The sequence below is a fragment of the Hippocampus guttulatus genome, chromosome 4, assembly GCF_054856545.1.
Source record: "Hippocampus guttulatus isolate MCC_2025c chromosome 4, RoL_Hgut_1.0, whole genome shotgun sequence".
Lineage (NCBI taxonomy): Eukaryota > Metazoa > Chordata > Actinopteri > Syngnathiformes > Syngnathidae > Hippocampus > Hippocampus guttulatus.
Genome location: NC_141264.1, coordinates 8,357,775 through 8,369,609, shown reverse-complemented (window position 1 = coordinate 8,369,609; position 11,835 = coordinate 8,357,775). Strand labels below are relative to the sequence as shown.

The following is an 11,835-nucleotide window of genomic DNA, read 5'->3' as shown; positions in this document are numbered from 1 at the left end:
TATCGAGATTATGGGAACTAAACTGTAAACCCCTGGCCAGAAAACTATAAAGTTACTTTTATTTTGGTATCACAAACCGGAAAAACAAATACCAACGAAGAAGAATAGCGTAACTAACCAGGAAATAACACGTGATCAACCTTCGTAAAACGTGCTCAACTGTATGTAAAGTGTTTTGTGCGACATCTGTATTATAGTATATGATGTGCATCTTAGTTGAATATTTGTTGTTATTGTGTTCCCAGTGAAATACTTTCATTTCAATTTGTCCATTGGGTGAGAACTGAACAGATGGCATCCAACTGGACGACTGTGAAGATGACGCTCGCATGTTTATGTACACAAGCGGCGTGAAACGTCATTCGTTTTAATTTTGTTTTTTTGATAACTTAGTTCATCTCTAGAACCACCCATGGCAGTCCAATTTGTCTACAGGAACCAGGACTTGATACAAGATGTACGCGTCAATACCGATAACATATCCCAGTCGGCATGTAAATCGAGGTTCGATTCAGCCATTCAAACTGGATGGACGGACAGAATGGAAAGGGGACTCTTTCGGTACCGTTTGGGAGACTTACAAACACGTGTCTTGCCTGGCCCGTGTGGTTTTGTGGCCCAGTTAAATGTCAAGAGAGGAATGGAGAGAAGAAAGCCTCAGGAGATCCTCAGTATTCAGCAAGACTTCAACACCAATCAGTTTAATTTTAACAAGGTCAATCCAGATGAGATCATATTTGAGATGATCAAGGAGTCCGAGGATGGGCATGAAATTGGGAGTCTACCCTACAAGACAGTTGTGTTGGTCAATGTCAGCCCTCTGGAGTTTGGACATTGTCTTTTTGTTCCAGATCCAGCACAGTGCTTTCCTCAAATCCTCACAAGGCCTGCAATTCAAGTTGGTATCGAATCGGTGCTGCTCAGCTCTGATCCAGCCTTTCGTGTGGGCTTCAACAGTCTAGGAGCGTTTGCATCTGTCAACCATTTACACCTCCATGGATATTACCTGAAGCACAAGCTCAATATTGAATACATGTCCGTCCGGCCTCTTCTTCCTGAAAAAGGATTTTACACTTTAGCGGGATTTCCTGCAGGGTTTCTCTTCTACACTGAATTAGAGGGAGTGAATGATGTTGCCAGTGCCATCTGTCATGTCACTGACTACCTAATGGAAGCCAACGTTGCTCACAACCTCTTCATGACCAGAGGATGCCCACCCTGCGCAGAGGATGACAAGTTATTAAGAAAAGGCGTACGCATCGCCGTGTGGCCCAGAGTAGCTTGTTTTGGTACCAAAGAGGAGTCCGCTATCAATGTTGCTCTGTGTGAGCTTGCTGGCCATCTACCCTTTAAGAACAAGAAGGACTATGAGGTCAACACTGAGTCAGATGTGATAGAAACAATTCAGCATTATCTTCTGCAGCATGAAGATTTTCTTCAGCTGGAAAGGCAGCTGACTCAACATTTAATGATGCTGTAAAGTTTGTACAGAGAATGTCAAGTGGTGTTCAGTGCTTATGATATTAATAAATGACATGATGCTGTAAGGTTTGGACAAAGCATGTCAAGTGATGTTCAGTGCTTATGATAAATGACAATGTGAATTTTTTTCAGGGCCGATACAGATTATTGCAGTCAAGGAGGCTGATATTTAGAGCCGATATTTATTTTCAGTAAAAGTGATAATATTGAAGTCAAATTTTACAAAATAAATGTGGTAAAAGTGTTTGTTGAAATGTCTTAAAGCGTATTTTTATTGAACAACTTTTCAGATTTGCAAAATGTTTTTTTGAACATTCTAAAAAAAAGGTTGAGGAACTCTGTCATCGTTATGTCTTAAAAGGTTACATGAAAATTTAAACAAGTCATCCCCTCCGTATAGTTTGTTACAGTGAAAACCTTTCCAAAATGAATATAAAGTAAATTTCAAACTTTAACTTATCTTCATTGTTTTGATCCATCCATCCATCCATTTTCCGATCCACTTTATCCTCATACGGGTCGCGTGGGGGGGGGGGGGGGGGGGTGCTGGTAGCCTATCACTGCTGCCTTCGGGTAGTAGGCGGGGGACACCCTGAACTGGTTGCCAGCCAATCATAGGGCACACAGAGACAAACAACCATCCACGCCCACACCCACACCGAGGGACAATTTAGAGTGTTATATTCACCTGCCATGCATGTTTTTGGAATGTGAGGGGGGGACCGGAGCATCTGGAGAAAACCCACGCAGGCCCGGGGAGAACATGCAAACTCCACACAGGGAGGCCGCAGCTGGAATTGAACCCGGTACCTTTGCACTGTGAAGTCGACGTGCTTACCAGTCGACCATGGGCCACCACATTGTTTTGATTTCAAACAAAAACAAAACTGCGTAGAGCGTTGTTTTAAATTTATCTCTTAATTGGCCATCAGATTTTTTTTTAATTCGAATTATCCGGCCAGTTGTGAATTGGTCCATCCTTAATAAAACAGTTCTTTTTATGTCCTCACAGTGGTAATTGAGGTTCATGGGTCATACAAACCTTCTATATTTTAGAATCTCTTGCATAATGTAATATCCAGTAGAGGATTGGAATCAAAAATGTTGCTTTTATGAAGATACTACTGTTGGCTCAGGCCTGTGCGGAGTTTACATGTTGTCCCCATCCTTGCGTTGTTTTTCCCTGGCTACTTTGGCTTACTCTGACATTCTAAAATATGACATTGCGCTAATTGAAGACCACATTGTCCAGAAGGTCTTGATTAGCCCTGGGATCGGCTGACGACCTTTCCAGTGTCTACCTTGCTTCTCTTTTCAAGTCATCTGGGATAGGCTCCCGCTCACCTGCAATCCTAATGAGGACCAACAGTGTAAGATCGATAGTTGGCAATCCTGCATCACATGGACATACTGAGATTAAATTCAGCAAATGTACCTTCTTTTTTTTATATGGAGAAAAATAACATGAAAAATTGGACCACTTTGGTGGTAGAAAACAATCTTTCCGATCAGTGTGTAGACTAGAGTGATATGAATGGAAGGGGAGCATCATCCCAGGAGAGCTTATCATGTGCCTGAATGGCATCACCAAGGCAGCGATGCCAACTCAAATGGTCAATGCAGCGATGTGTGTTTTCATCTGATAACAAGCTTGTTTTTTCTCAGCGTCCAATGCTGCCTTGACAAAAACTATTATCTTCACAACTGATATACCATTAAGTCATAAGACTGAGAATTTAGATTTGGTTTTGCGATCACATTTTGTATCGGTTAATTCATAGTCTTGTTCGATAATTTGTAGCGCATTGTTTGTGCTTTGGTTCTTACTCATTTCTAGTCCTTTCAGATGGATTCCCAAGAGAGTAAAGAGAATGCGTAGATCAAGTTGAGTTGTAAAAAGTGTAATGATGACCATCAAAGCATTGCAACATAAGGATGAAAGTGTGACTCGTTTTCTTTCTGGATGCAAAAGTCATTCTGGCTAAATTGAGAATAAATCCGTTTTCTAGCCAATCGATACCACTTTTTTTTTTCAACTTGTATTGCAGGTAAGAGTGTAATGCATGAAGCCGACTCGCTTTGTGCTTTTGTCTAAGAGATGATTTCCATTGTGCATTATTTAATGGTGAGTTTTACTTCATGGTGCTTTTAATTCGTTTTGAACTGCATGAGTGACTCACTGTGGTGACCCCTGAAGGAAAAGCCAGCAGTTACTTCTAATAATTTTACTCTGGAAGGGATTATTTGATTTTCTTCTCTTTCCTATGAGGGGGTAAAAATATCGATGGTTGACCATTTTGTGTGTGACTGTCAAATCCGAAGCAATTAGCCTGATAGCAGGCCCATTTATCAACCAGGGCATGGTCAGCAGCTAATAAAGCCGCATTGAAATTTGTGAACAGTAACGTTCGCGTGACGTGACCAACAGCGTAAGAGGTGGAAACAGATCGATGTCCGCTTCTTTCACCACATCTCTTGCGCAGTTCAGGTAGACAGCACAATAAATGTGAGGTTTTATTCCTCCTGAAACCTCAGAACTGTTACGCAGACGCGCTAACCCACCCGCAACTGTCCTCCCCAGTATGAATAATTCTTGATAAATTTAGAACACAATGGGGAAAATCTAACACTGGCTGATAAAATGGATGGTCCGTCACAGGCTTCCACACACTTCTTTACCCACTTGAAAGTTCAGTGGACACCTGGGTTCACCTTGAACCCGGTGCTGTAATGGTTGACTGAGTCAAACCTGCCGAGCACCTTTCTCGTGTCTTGTGGGAAACATGTTATTTACAGTGCATGCTTCACAGGGTCTGACTTCTGAAGTCATGAGAACAACCCCCATTGAAGTTTATATCGCTTTTCTGGTGCACACTTTATTATTTTGCACACGAAAGACCCGACTATTGTTTCCTTATCGGCGTCGACTTTGAATTTGCCACCTTTTCGGTCCCCAATATCGCAATCATTCAATCAATGAAGATCTGAACAGCACTTGACTTTACCTTTCTCTGTGGACAGAATTTTGTGTCATCATCCGCAGAGATTGAAAAAAGTAACCAGTCTATTTTTGACAAAGTAAGGAATAAAAAGTCCAGACTTCTCTTTTCAAATGGCGGGATTAAAAGTAAAAGATTTGAAACACTGCATGTTTAGCTTCCAGACGGTGTCGAGGGAGTGACTATGGGAGTGTCATCTCATCTTCGCTCACCTTCACTCGAGCGTGGCCTTTCACTTGGTCAGGAACGTCAAGAGAGGACATCCAAGTTGAATGATTCCACTCCTGAACATATATTAGAACAACTTGAAATTGGCAAAAAGAAAAGCTAAGGCTGCGGAATGGGCTGCATTCAAAGCTTCAGGGAATTCTGCGATCGTTCTAAAAATACAAACGTTCGTCTCAGTCTTCCGGCAGTGTGTATAGTGTGGCAGACAGCCATGATCATCCTGTTTGGGGTTTTTATCCGTTATGACGAGGAGTCCAATCCACACTGGATAGAGCACAGGAAAGAAGCAAACATATCAAGTGACATTGAGAATGACTTCTACTTCAGATATCCAAGTAAGTGACTTCATCTTGGCTTGTGTGTCTTCTCTCATCCAATCGGTGTCACCTTTTTTGAAAGAACAAATTCAATGCAGCTTCTGTTCTTGGAGGTGCAATGTTGCGAATAAAGTGTATTTTACTTTTAGAAAAGAACAAAAAAAAAATTTAAAAGCGGGTTTTTTTCAGGCTGATACGGAATCAAATCACCCGTACATAATGAGTTGACACTGCTGACATCCACAAGTGATTATTTCCCTAGGGGTGGGCATTGTCACCCAGCTTTCCCGGTTTATGCGTCAAGTGTTTTCCAGTCGCAGCCTCGCTCAAATAAATAAATAAATGAAACAACCTATTTTCTTGTAGTTACATATACTTTTGTGTTGAGATCAATAAAAACCTGTTGTGTTGAGTCACAACTGCCCACAATGGTGTCAAGAGACTTTGGGGGGGGGGGGGGGGGGGCAATTATTTTGAGGGAAATAAAGACTTTCAGTTAGATGCACTCAAACACACTTTTCACACGATGCTGCTTGTCACAATGTATCCTAAAGTTTCACAGTGACAACATATTGTGCCAGTAGATGTGTCAGATGGTTTGTGGTCATGTTTTTGTAAATGACACCGGCCGGGTGATGCTGGTATCCACCGGAGAGCCAATAGCAGGCCTTGTTAGAAAAGTTTGCCTTCCAAAAGATAATAATGATCACAGTTTTTTTATTAGTTTGACACCCTCTGAGCTGTCTTAATTTACCGTGCTTGTTTATGTTTTTGCCATGTTGTCAACACATCACTGGATCATATTTTTAATACTGTGCTTAATACCACCAAAGTGATCGGTAAGGTGACAACAATCTTTATATAAAAAAAAACTATTTAGATACAGCTTGTGATTCTTCATTTAACAATTTTTTTTTACCAAGCTCCCATATGAATGTAAAATATGCATGTTCTGTGAATATACAAACACATACAATTATAAGGCAACCTTTAAGACATTTAGTGAAAATTGCAAAGAGACCGAATGCAATGCTGTCCAGAATCTTGATTGACTTTTCATTTTGGTCAGATTTCAAAACAATTATTCACCCATCGAGAATGTTCTTTGAAAATCATCTGTTAACGGGTCAAACAAATGCAACCTTAAAAGTTTTAGCTGTGCTGGATCAGTCAATTTGAATATACAGTACAATGATCCCTCGCTCACTTATCGTGGTTTCAGTGTATTGCCGATTTTTCAAAAGTATTCATCAAATAATAAATTAATAAATACATAGTGAAAATGCCGCAAAAGGTCCGCGAGAGGCAGCGAAAGTCATCAAAACAACAGGGAGTCACATAGAGCAACATATACTTACAGTACTACATGTATATTTCATGTTTATGTTTACTTTGTTATTTATACACTAACCTAATCTAACTTATACATCTTACACATAAATATATATTAGTATATAGTATGAAGTAATGTTAATTACTACAAACATTTACTTCTACTTGCATGTATACCATTAAATTTGGTCTTTTAAATATTATATATCCTCATACATATGTACATATAACTGTACGGGGGGTACCTACTTTGCGGATTTTCCTCTTTCGTGGGAGATCTTGGTTCCCATTAACCGCGATAAGATCACTGTATTTTTTTTGTCATACAAATTTAAAAAAGTAACTTAGCCATTGTTGTCTCCTTCTTATGTGTGAACCATATCCTAACACCTTCTTTGATTTTAAGGCTTTCAGGATGTCCATGTGATGATCTTTGTGGGCTTTGGCTTCCTGATGACTTTTCTCAAGCGCTACAGTTTTGGCGCCGTGGGTTTCAACTTCCTCATCGCAGCGTTTGGCCTCCAATGGGCGCTGCTGATGCAGGGCTGGTTCCACTCCCTGGATTACACTGATGGAAAGATCAAAATCGGCGTTGAAAAGTACGATTGTCTCCGACTTCCTCTTCAACCGAATCGTGAATACTGAATTATATAAATCATTTAAAACAAATGATGCTCACAGTTGGGTTTCTTTTTTTTTTTTTATGGAGTTGGATGAATATGTTTGATCGTTTCCGCCACACTTTTCACAGGACAAAAACAAAAGATGTTGCAAAAACCAGTCGACTCGGATACATTAGATTTAATCATGTTTCTTACGAGTGTAGCTCGCTGGTTCCAAGGTAAACTGAAATGTGACGCTCTTGAGAAATGATGATGCTGTTCAAATCTCGTCTGGTGAATGCACAACCATAACCTCCCTTGTTCATGTTTCTGAAAGTAAACTGCTCAATACTTACGATGTTGACTCCTAAATATTCACGTTTTTTTTTTCAAGTTTAATTAATGCAGATTTCTGTGTGGCGGGCTGCTTGATTGCTTATGGAGCTGTGCTTGGGAAAGTCAGTCCAGTCCAGCTGATGGTCTTGACCCTGTTTGGCATCACATTGTTTGCTGTGGAGGAATATATCATCCTCAGTGTCATACACGTAAGTATGAGAACTCATGTGTCGGTTTGTCGAGATATCCTTCAAAGCATTTTGTTGTTTCAATACGAAATAAATGAACTATAATTAAGCAGCAGCATAGCGAGGTAGTGTGAAGTGCGCCTGCCTTACACTCGAGAGGTTTGGGGTATGAATCTCTGCGCCGGCTTGCCAGGACCCCCCCCCCCCCCCATGCTTGTGTCGGTTTACCCTGGGTACTCCGACTTCCTCTCACATTCTGGAAATATATATGCTTGTTAGCTTCATTGAAGACTGACTTGTCCGGAGGTGTGAATGGCTGTTTTCCTCGATTTGGCCTGCAACTGGCTGACAACCAGCCCGAATTGGAGTAAGCTCTTGAAAGAAAAGGAATGGATCAACAGTGTAGAAATATACAGTATGTCATGTATATCTAACAGTATAGAAATAAATAACATTGACTATCAAAAGAGAGAGAGAAAAAAAAAGCAATAACATCAACAATAGCGTAAAACGGAGTGTTTTGTGACCAAATAAGCCTTGTTGACATGAAGGCCCGAGATGCAGGAGGCTCCATGGTGATCCATACGTTCGGCGCTTATTACGGCCTTGCCATCTCGTGGATGCTCTATCGACCCAACCTGGACCAGAGCAGTCGCCTGCAAGGCTCTGTCTACCACTCGGATGTCTTTGCTATGATAGGTAGGGTGGCGTCACGAAAAGCTGCATCACTTTGTTGTTTTGACTCGGCGTCTCGTGACTTCTTTGCAAAATTCAATGGGTAGGAACTCTCTTCCTGTGGATGTTCTGGCCCAGTTTCAATTCAGCCATCGCCGACCACGGGGACGGGCAGCACCGAGCCGCCATCAACACCTACCTGGCCTTGGCTTCAACAGTGCTCACCACTGTGGCTTTCTCAAGCCTCTTTCAGAAGCACGGCAAACTGGACATGGTAAGAGTCCCTAATAGACCTGCTGAGAATCCAATTTAAGTTCGGGGTCCTGGAATCGCACGGCATGGACGCACATTTGTTGTTCTTCTGCGCAGGTTCACATTCAAAACTCCACTTTGGCTGGCGGTGTCGCAGTGGGAACTGCAGCAGAATTTATGCTGATGCCCTACGGGTCTCTGATAGTTGGGTTCTGCTGCGGTGTCATCTCCACATTGGGTTATATCTTCCTCACGGTATTCTTCACATGTCGTTTAGATGTTAATTAGCATTCTCATGGTGGCCGAGTTAGTTCCCCTTTGAGTTTTAGTTCCTTTTTTAAGAGACTGTTGTATGCTTCTACGCTTTGTGGGAACAGTATGGAAGTCCCATATCTGTTCCAACACAAGGCACTGTGTATTAAGGCAGTGATAGATTAGCAAACACAAATACTGCACAATGTATTGACCGAGGTCTGACATTGGAGGTGCTGAACTTCACTAAACCATTGCTATGTTTAACGCTTCTCTCACAGCCATTTATGGAGAAGCACCTGAAGATTCAGGACACGTGTGGAGTCCACAACCTTCACGCCATGCCTGGGGTCATAGGTGGTATTGTGGGTGCTATTACTGCTGCAGCTGCTTCTGACTCGGTTTATGGTAAAGAAGGGTGAGAAGCATGTCAGGCTCATGGAATTTTTGATGAAGTTAGGCTTTTGGCCACCCTTAATGTTTTCTTTTTTCTTTTTCAATTAAAGGCTGATTAACACCTTTGATTTTGTGGGGGATTTTGAGGAAATGACTCCCACAAGGCAGGGGGGTCACCAGGCCGCGGGCATCTGTGTGGCCGTCTGCTTCGGTGTCGGTGGAGGCATCATGGTTGGTAAGCGACACAGACTGACCAAAACTGACTTCAACAGTTTTGGTGCAGTTTTATGATGTCGTTATATACTTGACAGGTTTTATTTTAAGATTACCCATCTGGGGGGACCCGGCTGATGACAACTGCTTTGATGATGAGGCCTACTGGGAGGTTAGCGACTACATCAGTCAATGTCATGAGCGTCTTTCGGAAGTCACAATACATTCAGTACAGTATAGAGTGACCAAACTGTGACACCAGTTGTACAGGGACCAAACATCCCATACTAGTAGTGTTATCCGGTACTCTGTACTACCGATGGCTGCCCACAAGCTCCCCTGGCGTACATGGCCGAACACTTTATCTAAGTTCGCATTTTGACTGGTTCTGCAACCTCCCATACACCTTCGAGGATACTGCTGAGGGTGTCGAGCTGGTTCCAGTCATCATCGGAGGTCTATGAGCCGTACTTTGCGTGGTCAATCACCTCAGATGTGCTTGCCATGGGTGACCCTGCCAGGGGTGTAAAGCTGCAGACAACTTAGCTCACTGGGACACACAAAACCCTTGAACATGGTAAGGTGATGGCTGAGGTGTATTACTCCAAAAATGGGAGCAAGCATCCTTAAATTACACAATTTCAGTTGGCTCTTGGTTTTGGAAAAGTAGTTTTGAAGTTGAATACATGAAAGCTAAAATGTGAAAAATAAGAACTAGCACAAATCTGCAACACAAATCATAGCAACGAGCACCTGTGATGATGCATTCTCATTATTTTTTTAAACTACGCTCTCAATGCTGTCGCACAAAGGCCATTTACAGTGTTTTAGCTGTCTATTTTTCAACTTTCCAGCTGATGTAGTTTGTACCCCCTGAATGATATTGAAATTGTCTGCAGGTGCCTGATGAGGAGGAGAGTATTCCACCAGTCCTGCAGTATAACAATCACATGCTCAACAAAGACGTGTAAGTGTTTTAGTTTGAAGACCAACAATGTTCAGGTCAATTACTCTCATATCCAGTCAATCTAGTCATTCATATTTGAAGAATTACTAGCATCACATAGGTTCCTAGTGCAGGGAATATTACTATTGTGCAACTTCAGATTCCAATTTCAATTTGAGAAACACAAAGAAGAGTGAGTGTGGTTAGTCCGGACAGTTTTCCCAGTGATCGGAAGAGCAGTGCATGACAAAAACAAATATTTAACAAGGCCTCTAACAATAGCCAAAGTCCACTCATAAATGCAAGAAGTAATAAAAAAAACATTTGTAAGGTAAGTAAAAATAAATATGGTGTAGTGTCGACGCACTCTTTCTCAACTAGGAATGTGGCTGCCAGAAGTTACAATTTCTTTCAGTGAAAAACAAACATTGACTTTAAATGTTCGTCCGATTGGATGATCCATTGCTGCTCAACGTGTGAGCAGTGCTTCCACCCGGGGGCAGTACAGGACTTTTAGGGAGGTGCAGAGAAATAGAAAGAAAAACGTTTATGATTTATTTTTGCTGTGGTGAGCGGTGCAAATTCGAAACTCGTCAAAGTAGGCTCCGGAAAATTGTTAACTAGGCTTGATTTTATTGGACTTCCTGACAAATGTTGCAATGATGATATAAATAGACAGTCAAACTGAGATTAACATGAGAGCTACGAGTGTAATATTTTTCGGGAGGTACTGTTATTGCTTTTATTATCCTCTTGGTGGCGGCACTAGTTCATGAAAGAGGATGTCTCAAACGTTCAAGCCCCTGAACAGGACATCAACGACATGGTTCGAACTCTTCCTCGCTTACACACGCTTGCTGTTTGGGCGATGTTACGTCATGCTCACGCTCGTGGGTTTTGTGCTTGTGCTGATGGGCTTTTCACAGCACACGCGCAAGCACATTTATACAAAACGTGCACAAGCGACCTTGATGATGCAACGTTGCTGTGCAAATGACATCATTCAATGAGACATACGTAATTTGTCGTTTTACATTTCGCAAGGACCATTCTAAGTGAATTACTGTACTGTATACCTGTTTTTTTAGTCAATGTTTGTTTAATTATGGGTCTTAATGTATTTGTTTGTTTGTTTTTAGAACTGAGTCAAATTTCACCTTGGAGCAGAACTGACCCAGCGTCTTGAAAATGATGGTTTGCTGGCCCGTGTTGGTCCCTTTTTAATATCCCGATGAACAGAATCGTTCATTCCATATTTTCAACGTCTGAAAATAAATTATTGGCCATCCAGAGAATATATTTATGTAAAATAGAAAATTAGGTGAAGTTAGGAATCGAACTCAAATGGCTAAATATAGGTCATATTATCACGTTATAGTTAAACGATTTCCAGTCTAATTCAATATTTGTACAATGTCAATTCATAATATGGATTTGGCCCTTTTTAAAAAGAAGCAAGACACAATGAGGCTATATTGTATGTTCTTTGCTGGGCCCATATTGATTTGTTCTTGTTGGAGAATTACAGATTCTGGAATTGTTACAAGATTATGTATGCGGATTAAAATGTTTAATGTGTGAGGAAAGGTGAAATCACAATAGATCGCTGAAACTCTT

The 11,835-nt window shown here is 41.4% G+C and overlaps 2 protein-coding genes across 2 annotated transcripts; both read left to right on the top strand.

Moving 5' to 3' along the window:
* The first annotated feature begins 97 nt into the window (after positions 1-97).
* gdpgp1 (GDP-D-glucose phosphorylase 1) lies at positions 98-1,728 on the top strand. Its single transcript, XM_086109267.1, has one exon. It carries the CDS (start codon positions 413-415, stop codon positions 1,478-1,480), a length of 1,068 nt encoding a protein of 355 aa, XP_085965393.1. The 5' UTR covers positions 98-412; the 3' UTR covers positions 1,481-1,728.
* Positions 1,729-4,697: 2,969 nt separating this feature from the next.
* rhcgb (Rh family C glycoprotein b) lies at positions 4,698-11,835 on the top strand. Its single transcript, XM_086109082.1, has 11 exons — positions 4,698-5,044; positions 6,765-6,957; positions 7,355-7,505; positions 8,036-8,183; positions 8,267-8,433; positions 8,529-8,666; positions 8,945-9,081; positions 9,170-9,294; positions 9,371-9,444; positions 10,172-10,239; positions 11,358-11,835. Exons 1-11 carry the CDS (start codon positions 4,822-4,824, stop codon positions 11,389-11,391), a joined length of 1,458 nt encoding a protein of 485 aa, XP_085965208.1. The 5' UTR covers positions 4,698-4,821; the 3' UTR covers positions 11,392-11,835.